Genomic DNA, 21,323 nt, shown 5'->3' on the forward strand with positions numbered 1-21,323 from the left:
CTCAATTTCTTTCAATTTCTCTAGTGTGTTGCTCGACAAAAATAATTTTACCTCAAAAATTAAAAGTATTTTTTCAAGGTGCGCTCTCAAATTTTCCAATGCAAAAAATTTACCAGATAAACCAAAATTAGGTTTTTTCAAGGGAAAGAACAGCAAACAAATAACCATTGAATTGGCATGAACAGATTTTATCCTGTACTTCCCAAGTCTGCTATGTATATTACCGCCGTTTGCAAAAAATGCAACTTCCCACAATTGTTCCCTGTGGAAAATAAGCGGGAAAAGGTATTGTATTCCTCTCTTCACGCGCATATAGAGACATAGACCATTCCCAGCCGTATATTACAGACATTAAGCATGGGGCTATAATGCGCGTAATGCAATAAAATTTTATTTGCTCTTCAATTGACTGTTCTTAAATTCCTTCACTCTTTTTATACCTTTATACCGCCCCTGTGAAATGAACAAAATCGATCACGCTCAAAATATACAACCACATCCTTATCCTTGCCATAAATTATCATGTTTTTATGCAATGCCACCAAATTTATGCAACGCTTGTTATAAGAGAGAGTTCCCTATATTCGATTTATTATTTTTTACAAACTTAATTCTAATAGTTCGAAAGTGGGTTTATCAAAAGGAGGCAATAAACTTGATGCCATAATTAATTCAATATTTTTTCTTAGTTTTCCATACGATTAGGCTTCGTTGCTTCCTACCCCCGATAAAAATTTTGGAAACATAACTAACCGTCGGTTTTCGAGGAGTTCGTTTAACCAAAACAGACCATAGCCCGTGGAGAACGGTGAAAAAGATTCCAAGTTTCCCCTTCCTCCGTTTGAGCGATATTAAACGAAACTTGAGAAGATTTGTTTTCGACTTTTTTCAAACTTAAGAGACGTTAACTCTTTGGATCTATTCTGTTTCGACCCCCCCCCACCAGATTAGTGGGCATTTGCACCCCCAGAGAACAGGTGGAATGTACTTAAGGTATAGCGTTTGGGGGGGGGCAGAATTTTCCCTAGTGTTATCACTTTTCTTTTGGTTTGTTATTTTTATGTGAAAGAATAAATTATAACCATTTCACTGCGATTGAATTCTCAGTAAAAACGAACTGCAACTTCTATTTGATCAGATCCAACTTTTGTTATTTTTAACTCAAACTTGTGAAATCAGTTTTCAAACCGAAAGATTACATTTGCATACCAACATGATTAGCTGAACATACACTATAGTACCAAAAAGCTACATACTCCAAGAGAATTTTTAAAAAGCCGCTCAAATGACAAATAACACAACGTATCGAGTTCAAATCAGTTTTCTAGTAAGGGAAATTAGACTTCTACTTTTTCTAATATACGGTAGACAGCTTGTGAAGTTTTCAGACAATTTTTTTTAAGGAAATCTGAGTCAAGTTTCGACAATTTTTGTTCCTGTTTTTCCTAAAATTCTTTCGGATTTCGCAATTCTTGCTTAACAATCGCCCAAAAATCTTCCATGGGATTCAAGTCGGGACTATTTGTAACCCTTGCAGAACCTCCCGCTCCTCTTTTTTCAAGATTTTGTAATTTTCCGTAATTTTCCCAAGTGAACTAGGCATTTTAGTTTGTCTCATCAGCTGGCAAACAGTGTCCGCTCATCTGATGTATTGCACCTCACAAGATAATTGATTGCTTGTGCAAACTCAAAATATTGCCGAGAAATCTCGTTTCATTTCTCCGAACAACTCGCTCAATTCTTTCACTAGAGACCCCCTGAGCTTGTTACACTTATGCTGTAGTTTGTATGCATACTGTGTACTAGATCTTACTTGAAAGCTGAGTTTCTCTTGTTCTTTGACTATCAAAATTGGACATTACCAATCGCAACAGCGTGGCAAACAGTAAAATAACAAAGTAGATACCCCCTTTTTCTGTGTAAGTGGAGAAAATTAGAATGAGAACGCGTGTAAACAATTTTAATGTTTCGCAACTTCAAAATGATTTTGGTACCATAGTGTCATTTGAAATTTGCAATCTACGCGGTGACTCTCATTTGGTAACTTTAAACTTTTGCTTTTCTTTTGAATTTCCAGTAATAAAACAAAGAATAAATAGAATTTAAAAAGAATTGATAAAAAGTTTAAATACTAAGCAAATGGTTATAACTTGGAAACTAATTTTTTTCCATTCATTTTAGCTAATTTAGCTTAGCTAACTCATGGTTATATGACGAGTTAAATTCAATCGATTTACCAATTTGAAAACATGGATTGAAGGGGATTTTTATTACCTTGCTTCAAAGAGATTGTTTCGTTTCAGGTTTTTTTTGCAAGGATTTTGACTTGATAAATCGTTCCGTGTCGCCTTGCTTACTTTAGTTGAAGTGTTTCCCTGGCTGGAGTTTGGTTCGAGCCAGTTCAATCTGTTTCACTTCATTTTCTTTAATGTAAATTGACAAATTGTGATTTCTATTGATGATAATTCACTTTTTACTATTAAAAATCATAAACAAATGAATATAATAGCTAAAACAAAATAGCAGGTCAAATGGTACAATTTTAATGTACATCGGTTTTTGGAAGCCCATTCCTTTTTTTCCTATGGAATATGGCTCAAAATTACTTGTTGTTGTACAATTACTTGTTGTTGTACCTCGAACAGAGAACATGATTGAAGTCTCAAGATGAAATTTTGCCGGATTTTCTGTTATCATAATTTCTAATAAAATTTTCTAATAAAATATCAGGCCTGATAATTTGGGCAGTCTTTCCGTTATTGGTATCCGACACGTCTGTTTTTTATTGGTCAAAATTTTATCGAATGAGGGGAGTATGTTGAGGGCTACAAACAGGTCATTAACAACTATTATGGAAAGGTAGAAGAACAAAATTAAATTTACAATAGGGTTTGTTTTTCAGCCAAATTGTACTTCTGATCATATGCCTGATAATTTTATAGGATAACTAAAATTTATTGTTCCGACCCCACTTGTGGGGGGGAGAGAACTATATACTCAAATGGGTTTTTTCTTCAGACAATTTTGGCCGATCGATATATTCATTGTAGAGAAACGTGAGTGGTATGATTAGAAAGCTCGTCCAGCCTAAAATTTGAATTAATTTTTTTTGAATTTTGTTTTTCTCGAGGATTTATTGAGTTTTAAGATTTTGTGTGAATTCGTCTTATCTGCCATGATTTTTTTTGAAGTTGATTTTAGTTGATTTTTCGTTCAAATTAAGGTTTTTTTCTATTAAAACATTAATTAAAATTTACATTTACGCTACAAAATCAAACAAATTTGTGCTCCTAATAGACGAGAGGCAATAAAAAAGCTTGTTATGGTCCAATAGGGAAGTGTACTATTTAAAAAAAACATTTTTCTGTTCTATTTGAGATCATTTTTATAAACTAGTTTGTACTTTTTGTATTTTTTGTAGTTTTTATTTTTTAAAGAAAGACAATTAGAGACCTTTAAAGACAAACCTCACGTACAGTAAAATGATGCCCAATGAACAAAAAATTCGTTTATAAAGAATCGCTCAAGTTTTTTATGGCTTCGACCCGAGTTTTCGTAATTTTTGATGAAATTTTGATATTCTTAATGAGATTTTAAAATTGTTTTGTAGTCCAATGGCAGTCTCGTTGACTGAAAATAAAATAAGTTCCACAATGAGCAACAACTAAACATATCTACTGCTTTGAGTAGACAATTAATGGCTGTTAAGACTCCAAAAACAATTTTTCGATTTTTTTAAATGAATTGATCTTAAACTTATTTCTGTGTACTTGTAAGCCAGTCTCAATAATGACAGGAGCACTTTGTATTCTACTGCAACCAAAAATAATTTGGTTGGTGGCTATACTTTCTAACTATTGGTTTTATGACTTTTTATGATTTAAAAAAATTTGGATAATTTTCTCATATTTTTGGTTTTTTTTTGAAAAAATATCATATTACCTTAAAATTGACAGTTTCCATTGGCTTAGAGAAGTTGTTCAATTGATAATAATTAAAAATTTCAGAAAAAAATATGGTTTTAATGGCTTCAACTTTTTCTTCTCGCACTTTTCTAATGATTTGTTTGTTTTTGCCTTTATTTGTTGCGTTTTCATGGCCATACTTATTGTGATGAAGTAATGATGACTTATGAATGACAGATATCATTGCGTTCCCATTAATGCAGAATGTTGTCTATTCATTGAATTCGTTGACATTACAGGTTTTCTCAAAAATGTAAGATTTCTCATAAGCTTCTAATTGAGGATTGAATGAACTTATTCATTGCAGTCAGTCTAACGCTAAAGTTTTAAAGTTTCTGATAATTGTTTCCAGTTTTTATTTTTTTTTTAATTTTTTGTTCTTTCTGTCAGTTTGTAACTTAACCTCATCATTGAGAGGTCACATCCGCTTCCTAGTAATTAAACCTGTTTATTGGTATTATGCCGTAACTGTTGTTTTTTGCTTGACGTTATGCGTTTTCATATTCATTTTGTCATTGGTCAATTATTGTGTTTTTTTGTATTCTTTTAACAAATTCGTGTAACAACATATCCCAATTATTTTCAATTGAGGACCAGGTGGACTTATGTTACCTTTCAGTATAATTTTAAATGTATTAGTATAAATAACATTTGAAATAAAAAACAACATTCAGATAATGGCTAATGATTTTAATTACTATTGACTTCAAATTAAATAAATTGTATTTGCGCAAATTGATCAATTTTTAGTTATTCTGCACCTTTAGTCCGTTAGTATGGCTTAATTTAACCAAAAACAGATTCTTTTGGCTTCCTTATGATGTTCTCTTAAATTCATTTAGCATTTCGTTGTTGAAAGCCACTGGTTTTTCAGGCATTTGAATTTATTTGGTTTAAAAACTGTTGATTTAGTTTTAAGTTTCGCCTCATTTTTTCTTCTATTTCTTCTTTTTGTCGACTTGTTACCTAATCTCATGAAAACAAGTCCTATCTGCTTTGTAATTAAACAAAATTGAATTTGTTTAGCTAGGGTTTTGTCGGATTTGAAGTTGTAACTAGGTCTTTTCAAATTTAGATAATGAGTTTTTGCCGTAGAAAATAAATTGTGTTTTTGCTTGTTTTGTTGTTTGTTGTTTTTTCGTGGTCTTATTAATGGTAGATCTCGTGAGCGCTCTATTGAGCCATAGCATTATGTAATTCATTCAGTAGTTTTGCTTGTGTAGCGATTTCTGTAAACGCGAACATCTATCTTTGATTATCTCTTCATTTGGTTGACAATTAAGTCAAAAATGTAGCGCGGGTCGGAATATCATGCGCAGACGGACTTTGACTAGCCTCCTTGTGTGACAAAAGTGCACACAGTCTGACATATGCGGACAAAAAATCAAGTACACCCTCAAATTATCAAAAAATATATAGAGTAATGAGCACAGTTGATTCAGGGATGCGTTGTCAGACATTATCAGACTTTAACACAGTAGCTCATCCAAGTTAAAAAACAAGTTATTTTTGCTCATGTATTTTTTCAGCTCATTAATACAGTCTTAAGTATTCTAATAAGCTTCAAAATTTTGGATTCGCATTTCAGTTCCTATATAATTTGATAGTTCTGTTGAATTGTTGAAATTTTTGAACTCTGTTGAAAATTTTTCTTCGACCTCCTACTTTTTCACTAAGGATATCTGTTGGTTAAATGAAACCATAATGCAAGTTTTTGCTTGCATTATTAGCGACACCAAATTGACCTAATCGTCATTTACTTCATTTTCATGGCAAATAGTGACTCCTTATTAAAAAGTGAACACAGATGTCTTTCTAATTTTTTTAATGTAACTGTCATGTCTGAGTTCCCAAAAGGCAAAAATATTCAAAGGAATCATCTATTAAGCTAAACCCGATGTTTTAGGATGCCGACAACTAAAAATCATATCAAGATCACATATTCCTCTATCCTTGAAGATATTGTGGACATTTCCCCGATCCCGTGAAGATAGTGTGGAAAACATTATTTTCAATTGATCAAGCTTCTTAAAAACTTTATCTGTCCACGCATCCAATAGTTTTATACAATAGGGGACCCGATAATTAGCAACCCAATTATGTGGGACGCAATGTGAAGATAACTCTTCACAGAAACACGCCCCGAATCATTATTGAACTCACTCAATGAGAGTTGAGCCTTTTCTTAAGCAATGTCATCCAACAGCAGGGGACTTGTTCTCAATTCTATTTCAATAACGCGAGGAAATTAAAAAAACGAGAGTTGAAAAGCTGAGAGAGAGAGAGAAGAAGAAACATCGAAGATCGGAGAAAACATTAAGATTGGCAATAAGAAATAATCAGCAAACATTTGAATTTTAGATCAAGATAAGCCAAAATTTTTTAATAATGGAGACCACGCAGATTTAATAAACTAAAAGCTTAATAGTTTTATACGCTGTACACAGCTTAACAATTATTTCGAGTTCCGACACGCTACAAATTACCTGATTTTTTCATTCTTTTCTGTCACAAAACGAAAGAGGTATAACAAAATAATATTCTGTTTTGCAATATTCCCCCGTGCTTGCATGTGTGTATGTTTAATTTTAAAAAACATTCGTTCTTCAATTGGAAATATATTGGTTAGGATTAAATTGCACCAGCTATCCAGATTAAGTGCACATTATTGATATACGGTTTTGTATATTAGGCTGGAAATCCACATTTTTAAAACGATAGTTTTGCTTCTTTTTTACAATCAATGCTTTAACCAAGCAAACTGCTTTAAGTTTCTAAAAATTTAATTTTGAAATTTTAATTCTCAGCCTTAAAGCGGTCAATTTGTCTTCAAAAATTCAAATTTTATTTGTTGTCTTAAAAATTGTTCGAGCGTTTGCAATATCAATATTATCAAACTGATTTATAAAGCTGCATATTTGGTGTGGTTTAACTGTTTTCCGATTGCCGATAGTTTTATGTTTTCTTTTTTTTTGTCGGCAAATAATTTGCAAATGTTTTATCAAGCTTCGTCTTCACTTTTTTATCATACTCCTGACTATGATCATTTTTATAAGTTTATGAACCAGTTTCCGATCAAATTCATTGGTTTTCATCTCGCAGCGGATTTCGTTTTAACCACCTGTTTTTGATAGCTAACCTGTTTTTGGTCAATTAAAAAGACGAAAAAGAAATTTGATTGCAGGGCTGATTGGTTGGGCTGTCCAATGCAGGCTGAATTGCAGCTTACATAAGGTTTAATTTTTTGTTTCTTTTTTTGCGGCGATAAACTAGAGCCCCTTATCAGAAATATAGCATTAGCTTATGAAACTTAAAGGCTGCTAAACTATAAGAAAAAATTCACATATTATCAGCTGAAAGCTTCTAATTGTAGAAAAGTACAAAATTGGCGCCATTTCTTTCAAAAGACAAAAACCCCTTTCTCGGGGAGTATCAAGATAAGATCAATAACCGAGAATAATAATTCATGCATGGATAGATACATCTTGACGATTTCCAAATTAAACGACCAAAAACGAGAAGTCAAGCCGCCAATTCGAACGCACTCAAATTTTAATAGCTGGGCGTACTAGAGATAGTTTGACCAATCGGGTTTGTCGACAAATCAAAATTAGCTACTAGCTTAAAATTCTCATTTTCTTGTCGGCTAAATGCCCGGTCGGTCAAATATCATACCACCCTAAATGCTTTAATGCGGGTGAAAAACGGGCTGTCGGGTTGTAATACAGGTAATGCAATATAGATTATTTGCATTTCAATTGACTCGCTGCTTAACCTCAGTCAAATTTTCCATCACTTTATTACCACAATTTACCCTGAAAATTTTTTCACTTGCAGCCCATATTTTAGGTAGATGCTTTTTACAGCTCGTTTTATTTCACGCGTTTTTCAACGCTTTTTCACAAGCTTTGTAACTGGTTTCTTGCTATTACTAAGTACTTCTGTAATCAGCATGACCTTGACTCCACAGCGCGACCCCCAACAATGGTGCTTTGGATCAAGGGGTTTTTAAATTATTGCTTGGAATCATTCTTAGTTTTGATAAATCTCCTTTTTGGAGCTTATAAATGGGTTTTAACAATTTCTGAAAAATAGCTCATATCTCCGATGTTTTTAAAACAAAAATTAGAACCAGCTATCAATATATGGGCACATGCTTCCATAGAATCACCAAAAACTTTTGCGTTGTTTGAGATAAGATTACGACAGGTACGAACCATCAAACTATTAATATCAATTGTTTCCTAAACGGAAATTTAAGTGGCAACTTGAACTCGATTTCGATGTATATGCTCACATGGCCTCAAAAAATTTCACATAAACACACTAAAATTTTTAATCTTGGTAACAAAAAAAAACTTTGATTGAAACATCAAAATTTACAATATTTTTTGAAAGTTTGATTTCCTTGAAAACATCAAGTTAACAAACAAAAACAAAACAGCGGGTCAAAGAAATGATACTAACTTAAAGATGTTTGAAAGAAGAGAAAATTGTCTTCTTAAGGGCCCCACACTTTTGAGTTATAATAAGCGCACGAAGAAAAATAGGATCTTTTCTGCTAGCGCCCCCCCCCGCTTCGTTAGGCACCCCCATTTATAAATGTGTAAACATATTGTTAAAGCTAAGTAATCTTATACGTGAACATACATGAGCAATATGCATTTACTAAAAGCTAGCACAGCTATGGTTTGAAAGTATTACGTATTCAACCAAAATTTGTTGCATATAACGTAAGCATCAATAAAAATTTCTGTATTAGATCATTTTTGGTGTTATCGGCTACAATAAGGGCTTGATTTTTCAAAACTTTTAGGAAACTATTCTAAAAGTGCCTTCAATCTAACTAAACACTAAACACTCTTGTTTCAATGAAATGCAAATATCGTTCTTACAATTCACGAAAACTAGGTTTTTGGGGGGTGCAAATTTATCGGCCATATAAGGCTGGGGGGGGGGGGGGCGCTAGCAGAAAAGATCCGAAAAATATAAGTAAAATAAAAATAGTGTGACAGGTGATCTACCATTTTTAACAAGGTAATATTTACACCGGCTGGTGGTTTGCAGAGGTTTCGAATCTGTCACAATATTACGTTTCTGCGGTTAACTTTTCAGAATTTTTTTATCAATTATGTCGTAGATTACAATTGCATCAATTGGTACCCAGTTTTTCCCTAGAACTAATCGATTGGCTAAGGTCACACAACTACTATGACAAACTTAACCAAATATATTCAAGTTGAATTAATCCAAAGGCATTTCTTTTGAAAAATCAAACTATAGATCAAATTCGTAAACTCTAATTCAGACAAAATGTAGCCCCGTAACTTGGCTATATTACTGCATAATGTGAGCCTTATTTTTCAGATTACACGAAACCTCAAAATGACTGTTATTTTAATTCAACAACAAAAATTATTTTCTACCTTTGATATCTTATCAAGTGTCTTTATTGGTTTCAATATGAACAATAAAAAACTAAACAAAGCTTTGCTAAAATGGTTCGGAGAAACTTTCTCGCTGTACTTTGTACAATGTTGATTTCGTAACTTATGCTTACGTCGAAAGTCTGAGTTTTGGTAGAGGAGCAGATCGATTTTCAGTTTTAGTTTTGGGTTCCACTTGACGTATGACATTCAAATTCTAATAGTCTAAAGTTGCAAGGTGTATGAACAAAGAGCGAACAAATTGTCTTTGATTGAATGCAGAGTTCAATTTTGCCGTTCACGCTGTTCTCTTCTAGTTATATTATTTTGTGATTAAGTTTTCTTGAAAAGTTTCCTGAGCTCAGTCCAGACAGAAAGTTTAAGAAAAGCAAAATTTTATCGCCAGTAACAGATAGTCTGAGCAAAAATAACACAATCAGTTAATCAAACTTCACAGAGAACAACTATTGTTGAAAGTGTCTGGTTAAGGAACCAAATTTGTACTCAATCAGACCCATTTTGTATTTACATTATTTTCAAATCTCACTCAATAGACACCTCTCAATCTCCATAGAATCTTTCAATAACTGTTAGCAACCGTTCTTCATCATGCTCTCGTTTGACGATGATGCTTAGTGTTCAATCTGAGAAAGTATGAATTTTGGTTTGCTCAAATTTCTTGGTAATGGGCTGCCTTACCATGGTAAAATCGAATATTTTACAACAAAAAATGACGCCGCAATAGAACAAGGCCGATCCGATTGAAATAAATTTGGGTGAATGAAAATATTATTTTAGTGATTTGTTTTGAGCATTTTGATTGCACTAGTATTGACAAACAAATTATTTACTTAGTAGACATAGAACTAGATCTGCCATACAAGATCTTGCAAGAGACGTGAAGAAGCAGAATTTTAAAGTTAAATTTTAAAATCAGAATATTAATTTGTGGACTCTATGAAGCATCTGGCTTGAAAATATTTGTCTGTTGCAACACAGGAGGAAATCTAGAAAACTTGTGCAGGTATTTTAACAGATATTTTTGGGATACGGTAATAGTTATTCATATAAAATAGTTGCTACAATAACCCTGATGGCATCTAAAACACTGCTTCAATGCCAATTGTCGCGAGAAGTGAGAAAAAGCTTTGTATAAATTTGAAGGCTGAACAAATGAAAACGATGAACGTCAAAACGTCAACGCCATTTTCACTACAATTTTCAGCTAGCTGTACTGTTTTTAGTGGTCACAAAAAATTTTGGAGCTATAATTGGGAACAAAATTGCACTTGTGATCGCATTTTTCTTGAGCTTTGGTAAAAATTCTTTCGAAAATGAATTATTGGATTAAAAACCAAAAAAATATATAAAACACTGATGACCTTCAACTCTTCTGCGATATTGCTCACAATTAGCCTGTCACTTTTTTACAAAAATCTCGAAGCTCAACAAATTGTGACCGAAATTTTTATTCTGATATAATAAAAGGCCCCTCAAAAACACGCTTTGTCAACAGGAAAAATATGCTTTGCATTTGTATAATATTTAAATTGCTAACTGTTCAAAAATTATCAGCATTTCAGTGATTAAAAAGCAAAAAATTCTTTTTTCTTCTAGTATTTTTATTTTCATTTGAAGATTGCTTTCAGCATTTTTTAGAAGCAACTATATCTTAACAATTATCATTTTTGGTTCTATTAGTTGTTTATTGGACCTGAATTATAAAATAACCTACAAGTTAGGCCTTATTTTGAAAAAAAACGTTTGAAAAAAAATTTCTGGGCGAGAAGTTGCTCAATTTTGTAGGCGCTGAATGTGCTGAAATAGTGCTTTTTTTGTTTTTCAACGCTAGTTGATAAATCAGGACTTACTTTTGTGGGAATATTTGCTATAATTTTTTAAAAAATCTCGAACGCTAATTCAGCGCTTTTTCCGGTCAAAAACGTAGTTTTTTTGCCACAAGCAATTCTAAGGCTTTGTATTGTTGTTCCCACCAATACTTGGATGGATAATTTTTTTGCTTTCTTTCTTTAATATCGTACACTACAGCTTTGTTTCCTTTTCACTGTCTCTCATTTCTCTCCATCGAGTTTTTTTTCTAAAATTCTGCAGCTTTGCAGCTTTTATCCTTCCATCAGTATAACTTTCATTAATTTTCCTTTTTAATCTTTTGACGGATTTTTTCAAGGTCAATTGTAGCAAAATGTCTGCACAACATTACCCACTTTGAGGTGCAGAGATATTGCAAAAATTATTTCTCCTTTTTCGACTTTTGCTTGGGTTATCCTAGTGTTAATACTTGTCATTAATGGATGACCTAATCCATCTTTTTTCCATTTTGAAGTCTTTTTGAAGTTCCTACATGTTATCAGACATCGAAATCCTTCCAATTAGTTTTCCATTATTTTCCGTATCCTATAGAAATAGCCTTGAGTTTTTCTCAGAACTTTATTTTGAGTTCACGCTTACTAAAAAAAAATAATTTGCGAAGTGTTTTAGTTATCCTATTCTTAGCTAGTACGAACACATTAATGCTCGTTTTCAATAGCAGTGGTTAAAAACCACACCATTGGGTTTTGAGAGTTTATGATTCTTCACCAAAATTTGACTGTTTTTGTCTCGAATATTTTTTATTAAAATGTGGGGTTAAAATTATTGTCGGTGGCGAATGTTTGATCAAACTTCTATTCATGTCTTTCACGTTCTCGATTAGCATTGACTCACTTTCACTAATCTCAACATTCTCTGATTAATTTTGTGCATTCTTAACTTTATTAATTTTGTAGTTTCTGAACAATTATTATGTTTAGATCGTTTTATAATTCTACAAGTCATAACTTACCGTCAATCAACTTTCACATATTCTCTGCAGATACGTTTCATATTTTCAGTTACTGTTTACGTTTAGTAAACTTAACATGCACTCTAAGCATGATCGCAGTAGAATTTTAATCGCAACTTATGTTTACTATATTTCACAGATTTCACGTATATGTTGTACACATAAGGTTTACATAAAGGAGCTCGAAATGAATTCAATTTTATGAAGAAACAAATTTAATTGGTCGTTACAAACTGATGGAAAACGATACCAAAATCAAAGCGAGTGACGAACAGGTTTGATTTTTTTAATTTTGAAAATGATTGAATTGATGAAGCCCTGCTTAACTTTAGCGTAGTTAAACTACCAAACCAACAGTGATTATTGAATTTATTAAACTTTATTTTATCTTTTCCCCTCAAATAGCTGTTCTCCAATATGGTGATTCGAGGAGGGACTATTCCCCTCTCGTTGGGAGAAATCAAGTTGGGTGAAATAATGTAACTTGCTCTATTTGGGTTACCTCGTAAATTGACAAAAAAAATTCAGTGCAGGGCGAGGTAACATCGTGTAGCGGATACTAATGTCGTTCAACTGCTTCAGTGCTGTAACCTGACTTCTGAGGCCCATTAAAGACAATGTTTAGTTGCAGATAAGAAGTAACTGCGATAACAAGAGGGTCAAGATGGCTCAGCTTTCATTATGGTAGAAATTTTCATCGTGTTCCAGACTGCTATCAGCAGCAAGCTGCTTTTTGGTCGACTCATTTTTTGATAAAAATGAATAATAATAATAATTTGAAAAACAAATGCCAATCATTTTTCTCTTTGTAAAATTTAAAAATTCGACTCCATTTAATAACAAATACTGGTTCTGACCCACGTATATTCATTGTAGAGAGTTGTGAGTGGTATCATTAAAAAAAGCCCTTACAGCTTGAAATTTAATATTAAAAATAAATTTTTTATTTTATTGTTTCCAGGTTTGTTTCCCTTGTTATCGAGGTTTAATATTTTGCTAACATTAGAATGATATCCGTTGTTCTTGTTTACGTTTTCCAGAATTTTACTAAATTTTTTGTCAAGTTTCCTCAGGTTTTTTAAATTTTTTGACATTAGTGTTATTGGTTTTGCCTATAAATACAGAGGAGGGTTGCTGACCCGTTTCTACCAACAATCTTGGCTTCGTTCCTCATTTGGTAGACATTTAAGTCAAAAATGTAAATGAACGGGGTCAGAACTTTATGTGCAAACGCACATTGCCGAGCCTGCTTGTTTATGATTAATGAAAATATTAAACAAAAAAAATGTTCATAAAAACAGAAATCACTGTTCCAAACCATTCTTACAGAGAAGTAGCCTGTTTGTTTGAAATGTGTCTTTTCCCCATTTTTTAGAAACGTTTAATTAAAAATTGAACATGCTCCTGCTTTTCAACAAACTCATTGGGATAATTTCATATCTTTTTTCAAATGGTTTTGGTATTAAATGATTTTATTTAACTTCCAGAAAACATTTATTTATCCTTCGGCTCAAGTCAATCAAAACTTTGTAGAGAAGCAATGAAACATACGGCATTATTTATAGGCTGCAAAGCTGATAATCGTATTTTACCTGGAGTTTGAATTTGGCAAACATACAGCAAGACTTTTTAAACTTGCAATACATTTTTACTATTATATTTAATTCTTTCATCTGAAACTAAGGCAGCCTTCTCGCGCTAATTTTCCTAAAAAGAGTAATCTTTGAATATTGATAATCAGTTCAAGCGTCAAAGGTGTTCATGAGAATCTGACAGATTCTGATTCATAATTGTTTTTTTACGTATTCAGTGGGAAGATCTTTGGCTTCATTGGACTAACGAATCAACTATAAAGTAGTCAAGTGTTGCTGACATATGTCTTCGCCAAAAAATGAGTTCTAGAAAGGCACTAGATAATAACAATTCTCATCATTCGCTTGTTTACATCTTTCAATTTTTCTCTTAATTTTTTTTCAAGTATTATTGCCCAATAACTATACAAGTTAAATTAAAGCAATAAATACGTTATTTTACGCTTCCAAATCTTTATTCTTTTATTCTGTTCTTGCTACTGCTTTATCGGGTCTGAGAAGCACTTGAAGGTATCTGGCCAAATACTTTTTACTTGTACTTTTCAATTCATTTGAAAAGAGAAGACTAGGGACACTTGTCTACTCAACATTGTGGATTTTGAAGTGCTGATCTCAAGCGTTCTAATAAGTAAATTTGGTTTTTGCCCAATTTTCGGAATTAGCTTGCAAGTTTCTTTTCGCCTAATTAGGTTGTCAGGAGATTGAGACAAACTAAATAGGCAAAAAAAATCTCCTGACAACCGAATTAGGCGAAAAGAACTTTGCAGGCTACTTTCAAAAATTAGGCAAAACCAAATTTACCTAATTAGAAAGCTTGAGATCAGCACTTCAAAATCCACATTGTTGAGTAGACAAGTCTCCTAGCATTTTTCTTCTCTTTTCAAAAGAGTGGAATGATTGGATGGGGGGGGGACTGGGTAGTTTCAAAATTTTGCACATTTTGCAGCTACTTTTGATTTCTTAGAGTAAGGAAAAGAGATTCTACATTAACAATAAATTTCGCGTGAAGCAATCATCGCATTGTACAAACAAACTTTTTTATTTCTCTTTAATAATTTAATAATAAATTGTTCGTAGAGTCGAGCAAGAAAATTTTTAAAAATTACAAATGCGAAGATTACAAAAATACAGACAAAATCAACGATACCAGGACGCTGTTGACGTCGGAGGGGGGGGGGGGGGGGGGTTGAGAAGTGAGTAATGTCCAATCTTGCAACTGTTTCTAGGTTCGTATAATTCAATGGGGCACTTGGCGTACTCTGAGCTCGACGTTCCTCAGGTGTATGATGAATGCAGACAAGTCAGTCACATTCTGTGAGCCATTCGGACTTCCGTGGTACTTTGGAGAGGAGGCCAGGACTTCCAGAACACTCACTCCTATAGAACTACCTGAAGATTGCAGGGAAGTGTTTCCTTTCGTCCTCCTAGTTAAATTAAAAAATATCTATTGCGCTCTTTTCCACGACTTTGATAAAAAAAAACAATTTTAAATATAACCGCTATGCTATTGTTAGTCTGGATGACATTTGAAAAACTTTTTAACATAAAATGTGAAGTATTTCAGGGCCTTTCCCATTATAGCCCCCCCCCCCAAGAAATTATAAACCCCCGTTATGGTATAATTACCATGCTTGGGGGGACGGGCTATAAGTTATCCGACCACTAAGCTGGGAGGGCGGGGGTATAATGGGAAAGACCGTATTTCATTAGACGAAAAATACGCCCTTGACAAGAGGGCGCGCGGGCGGAGTGAAGGGAGGGAGGGGGGGGGCGTAATTGCCAAGTTTTACTGCTGGACTCAACGGAAAGGAAAGAAGTCCCTCATCAATTTATTCAGGACATTCGAGTGTGTTAAGAAGAAATACGAGGAGAAATATGAAGACAAGATGGTTGTGTTTGGAAAGGAATTTGCATTCTACGTGTCTCCTAGAGAGAATTACAGATACATTCCACGAGGATACAGACATTCATTCCTTATAAGGTGAACAAGTATTTCAATTACCCAGTGAAGCGAAACTTGATGATACACCTTGCCAAAAGACATGCAAGATCTTGACAGCCTTGACAAAACGTGGGTTATCTTACCAAGATCTTGATAGGACAAAATTTCTTGGTACATCTTGAAAAGACCTTGCCATGATCTTATCAAGATGTATCAAGAAAATTTCTTGATGAAACTTGCCAAGATCAGGGTAAAAATTGGCAACAAAATTTTCACTGAAATCGAGTGGCGTAATAAGTAATCAAAGTGTGGTGATTGCTCTTTTCCTGGACAGTATATTTTTAAATTGCTCTTTACAAGACTTTTCGCATTTAAACAAAAGTTCAATGATTAACTATAGTTATCATTGATCAGGTATGTGTCTTTAAACCTACCAAGTCGAGGTACCAGCTTGAAGTAGACTTTTATCAGATGTAAATAGATGCACATAGAAGTAAAAAGGGAGTTGAACAATTGTTACAAAAGTGCCTGGAGTGTAGTTATTTAGTTAAGTGAAATTAAATTACTTAATTCTTAGCTCGACCAAATATAATGTTGAATTTTTCCTTAATCATGGTTTAGTAACTTTTTTTGACCTGACAGATTTTCAGTCAACAGACCCATATATTATATAATGTTTGTTATCAGAAAAATGTTTTAAAAAAGTTTAAGTAGTTTAATTTGTTATCAAAGAACAGGTGTCTTTAAAATACCCAAATAGAAGGCCAAATTGAAGTAGCCTCTGATCAGACGCAAAACCAAGCAAAAAACAGTGAGTTTCGTGACAGAAATTATAGGGCCTGGACGTCAGTTCGAGCGCACGAAAGTCTGGTCAATGGTCTTATTTGAGTCTGGTCAGAGGTCATTTCGGCCAAGCGCTTTATGATCAAAGGTCAATTCGTCCTCACAAATATCTAATCAGAGGTCTATTTGAGCATTATTTTTTCTCATTTCCTGAAATGAGCTAAAAATGTTGACTCTGCCAAAAATAAGGAAAACGGATTTGTTCTGACTCATTTGGAGTCCCTTGTCTTTGATCAGAAAGAGCAAAGGAGTAAAGCCGATAGAAACTTGTCGGTCTCTTTAAAAAATAAAAAATAGCAACTGTAGATTTAGTTGTCTCTTATGAATAACTGTTTAAGTTTAACTTTGATGCCGGCAAAAGGCAGCAATTGCAAACAGAATTTTCAATTTACCAAATTTTGTGCTTTATTTGAATAACTTTGATTTTGAATTTACTTCACTGGATTTTCTGCTAGAGTCATCACTCTTTAAAAAATAAAAATATTTTTAGCGATACTAAAAGTATCGTACGCAATTAACTCTTTTGTCTGATCAGAGGACTTGTAACGCAGTGAAAAGGGTTCAGAAGTGATTTTGAGCACGCGTAAGTAACAGGTATCTGGGTTGAATCTGCGTCAGAGTTGTACAGAACTCTGAACAACAGTCTGGTTTATACTTGATTAGCAGTGGCTTTGGTCTGGAATGGTCTGATAAAAGATGATTTTGAGAGTGCTTTGAGCACTCTTAAAAGTTACCTAGATCGCTTAAGATCTCAAGTTCATATGATCAGAAATTGTTTCAGTATACGACCTAAACATGAGATCTAAAACAGATTGCCCAAGTAAGTGACTTGTTTTCCCCATCAACTGGTCATTATAAAATGTTAATTAAAAATACAAAAATGTAAACGCTAATGTATAACTTAAATGACTTTCTATTACAAGGGGAACCTCTGCACTGTAAAATAAAACCAAATTAGCAATTGAAATAAAAATTTGCCTTTGACAAACTTTAATGTGATAATGTGGTCTGTTTTTCTGGAAAAAAATTGTCAGGTACTACTTCGAAATTTGGGAACACTAACAAGCAAGACTTTAAATTCTGGGTGTATACACTGTGTCCCAATTCCTACATGCAGTGCCAGATTTCAAAAAATGCTAAGTTGGTATTTATATCAATGTTGTGTGATTCTGCTTGTGTCACCGGAAAAATCTATCATATCTCGAACCGCTTGGTGGTTCTCGGCGAATGCCAGATTTTCTCGGTGACTTCTTCACAGTCAGGTAATCTATACACCTTGGCAACTTGCACTTTTAAGAAAGCGTCAAAAGAATTTTTCCATTAGTTCGAAAAATAAAAATAAGAAAAAATTAATGACATTGTTAGCAACAGTGACATAAAAAGTCATCTATTATGCTCCCTCTCAGTTGGATAAAATATTAAGCCCGACAAACGTGCACGTTATTCTTTTTTTATTTAGCATGCAGTGATATCCCAACCTAGTAACGGGGTCATATAAGGCCTTGAGGATTTGAGATCCGTATAAATCCTTAATATGACAGTTTGAGAACTCTGAATAAATTTAAAATTATAGCCTTTTTGTTCAAGAAATCTATTATTATCTTGTGCACGATTTTCTGATGTCGAGCTCGTTGCTATCGAAGCCCATACCGACTCAAGACTTCATATTCATAAACTATGATCTCATTTAAGTTATAACTAGGATATCATTAAACATTATCTCTATAACATATTTAATCTTAGTCAATTGATACATGTGCATTTTACGATAATAATTTATTTCAACACTGAAACAAACATTAGCGCAGCAGTTTTCAGATAATTCAGGTCATAATTCGCGATAATTGCTGTGTTCAAAATTACCACCAGTTGAAAAGAAAAAAACTGCATTGGTTTGTTCAGACATCCGTACAAGACAGTGACGTCACTGTGGAAAGTGATGCAGAAGCAGGTTGACCCTGGATACCACCATTTCCTGCCAGAAGAGGTCAGATTCGAGGACATCTGGCACCTCTACAATTACGTCATCACTCACCTCGACCCACACGCCATTGTGATAGATGCCGACGATCTGGTCAAAAATCCAGAAGCAGTTCTCAGGGTTGTTTTCTGGAGTTAAATGTCCAAACTCGCAATTTTTTTTAACGAATTTGTTTTCCAAAACACAAAATGCTTACCTCAGCATCCTATTTCGTGGTCCAATTTGGTCTGATCAGAAGGGTCTTGGGTCAAGGATCTCGTCCTGGGTTTGACTTAGGTATTTCCTGACCTATTTAATGCAAAAAAATAAAGATTAAAATTGAGCCGAAAGCTATAAAAATGAAAGGAATTTGCAGAATTTGCTTTGCAAAATGAGTAGAACGAGCGCAAAAATATCATAACAACTTTGCCTTATCAAAAAACTTTTAGAAAATTTTTCGAACTTTTGGTAATTCTGTGGCAAAATAACTCAAATAAATTTACAAAATGTGGTACAGATTACGGTTAACTTATCCAATTTTCTACTATCAGACATTCGCCGGTTACAATATCATAATTACTTTTCTAAAATTGTTTATAAAAATGGTGAAATTTGGTTATCATTCATTTTGCATCGCATTCAAATAATGCCAGCCTTGGAAAAACTGGTTTTCAAGAAAAAGATTTTTTTCGAACAGGAGTCACATCAAATCCCAATGATTGACTCAACAAAATTGTAATGCTATTGTGAGCACAAGATAACAGTAATCGCAACTGTCAGTTATATAGGTTTCAAAAACGTCATCAGCTATTCAATTCGACTAAATAGGTTAAAGTTAAAACACTCACGTGCACGTTCTAAAATGCCGAAAGTCTGCAGTGCGAGAAGTTAAAATGCCAGAAGTTGCTACTTAGCCGGAAGTTGTATTTCGTTGACTTTCGTCATTTTAAAATGTGCGCGTTTCGTGTTTTAAGAATGGTTAAGTGACTCTGCAGAAGTCACTTTGAAATTCTGACTTAATATCACGAACCGTTTCGCGGTTCTCGATAAACGCCAGAAGCTCTCAGTGACTTCAAGCAGAGACACTTAACCATTAATTACTCATCCACGGCAGTTCACTTTAGGTCAATCTTAGTCGCTTCAAAACTTTTCAGTTTTTTAGTGCCCAATTGTATATACTTTTAGACGTTTTCCTTTCTTGTTACCGGCTTCCAACGTGATAAATTTTCGAGAATTATCGAATATAGTGGCGATTAAACCACTGCAAGTCCTGCATGACAAACGTGGTGTTTGTTTTCAGAAATTTTACCTACCTGTATAAGGAAATTTTAAAATCAATTCTCATTGCCAATAAAGCTGTTCTTCAAACGTCAAAATATCGTTGTAAATGGTTTGAACTCTTGTGATTAGGCTGTTCTACTTTGTTTTTCACTATTTATTCTCCTAATGATTAACAAACGGCATATAGAACCTAACATTAAAATCTAAATGCAGGTTAATTGGATCAGCAGCGAATTTTAATGCTATTTTGAGCCAGAGATTAAAAAAAAACTAGTTACCACAATCGTTCCAGTTAAATAGGTTCCAGATCTCACATAATGAATTAATAATTTTCATTACGATCTCTCAAATCCAGATGACAGGAACTACGTAGTTGGCAAGTTGAATTTTTTTCTTTGTCAAAACAACATTACTTGTTGTGGATGCTCCGTTTCGACAAAGAAAAAAACGCAGTTTGCCAGCTCCGTAGTTCCTGTCATCTGGACTTGAGAGATCATGTCATATAAAGCTCAGACTGAAGTCAGTTCTGTTCTGAGTATAATCAGCGAAAAATATCATTATGTTCAGACTATGTTCCAAATCATACTCTGAATTTTACCATTTAACTATTAAACCATTTTACTATTAGATGTCACGATCATAAGTCAAAGTGGTTTTGTATAAACATTAAGTTGTTTGTCTCCTCGTATTTAAAAAAAGTATCCAGAAAACACTCCTATTTCTGTTAAAAGACTCTACTGCAGTAACTACAATATAGAGTACAACCAACACATGCTGAACTGGGATGTTAACAGTCTGAACGAAGAAATGTTACTCTACGGAGAGAGTTGGTTCGGTGACCTTTTGACCTCTCACACAGTGAGGAGAGATCCGAATTTGAAGAACTTTCTAGAACATCCACCAGACATGTCTAGTTTGCCTCAGGAAGTGAGAAATTGCATCGAACAAAACTTACCCTTTTATGAGAAGTTATACAGAGTTAAAGCCCAATTTTAATAATAATACGATGACAAATGATTCAACAAAATTATACTATTTTTGTACTTGTAGCATTGTAGTTATTTCTTGTAACATTGTAGCGAAATCTTGTATCTTTGTTTTTGTTCGGAGCAAAATTAAGAAAAAATGAAGCCGTTCACCACTTTATGATAGACTCAACGCTACACTAAAAATTAAAGTTTAAAATCTCAGAAGCAAAAAGTGGCCATGGTCACCAAAAAACAATTTTGCTTATGAAAAGAATTTAAATTTAACAATAAAATAAAAGGCAGCTAAGAACTGACCGCGGTGGCCTAATTCTGTTCAGCTGGGTTACGCAAAAACACGATTATTATCATCATTATTATGTTTATAAACAAAGGAAATCGCATATCTGATTTTAGCTAGACAAGCAATGAATGGCCGTACTCTTTTTCTTTGGTATTGTTGTCAAATTCTGTTATCAAATAAAAGTGTGACGTATAATGATTTGA

The 21,323-nt window shown here is 33.6% G+C and overlaps 1 protein-coding gene across 2 annotated transcripts; it reads left to right on the top strand.

Moving 5' to 3' along the window:
* The first annotated feature begins 396 nt into the window (after positions 1-396).
* On the top strand, positions 397-20,942 carry LOC142342461 (uncharacterized). 2 transcript variants are annotated; one of them, XM_075393799.1, is made up of 6 exons: positions 397-627; positions 11,629-12,508; positions 15,052-15,224; positions 15,660-15,806; positions 18,513-18,708; positions 20,581-20,942. In XM_075393799.1, the coding sequence occupies exons 2-6, from the start codon at positions 12,470-12,472 to the stop codon at positions 20,845-20,847; spliced, it is 822 nt and encodes a 273-aa protein (XP_075249914.1). In that variant the 5' UTR covers positions 397-627; positions 11,629-12,469; the 3' UTR covers positions 20,848-20,942. The 2 variants fall into 2 exon arrangements, with proteins under 2 accessions (XP_075249914.1, XP_075249913.1); XM_075393798.1 differs by lacking the exon at positions 397-627 and having other exon boundaries at positions 11,597-12,508.
* Positions 20,943-21,323: the final 381 nt, after the last annotated feature.

Source organism: Convolutriloba macropyga, chromosome 7 (assembly GCF_964194025.1).
Source record: "Convolutriloba macropyga chromosome 7, txConMacr16.3, whole genome shotgun sequence".
Taxonomy (NCBI): Eukaryota; Metazoa; Xenacoelomorpha; order Acoela; family Convolutidae; genus Convolutriloba; species Convolutriloba macropyga.

Coding starts and splice junctions, on each gene's coding strand:
- LOC142342461 (XM_075393799.1), top strand. CDS start 12,470: ATGGAAAACGATACCAAAATCAAAGCGAGTGACGAACAG. Junction 12,509..15,051: donor TCAAAGCGAGTGACGAACAG/GTTTGATTTTTT, acceptor AACTGTTTCTAG/GTTCGTATAATTCAATGGGG. Junction 15,807..18,512: donor AGACATTCATTCCTTATAAG/GTGAACAAGTAT, acceptor TGGTTTGTTCAG/ACATCCGTACAAGACAGTGA.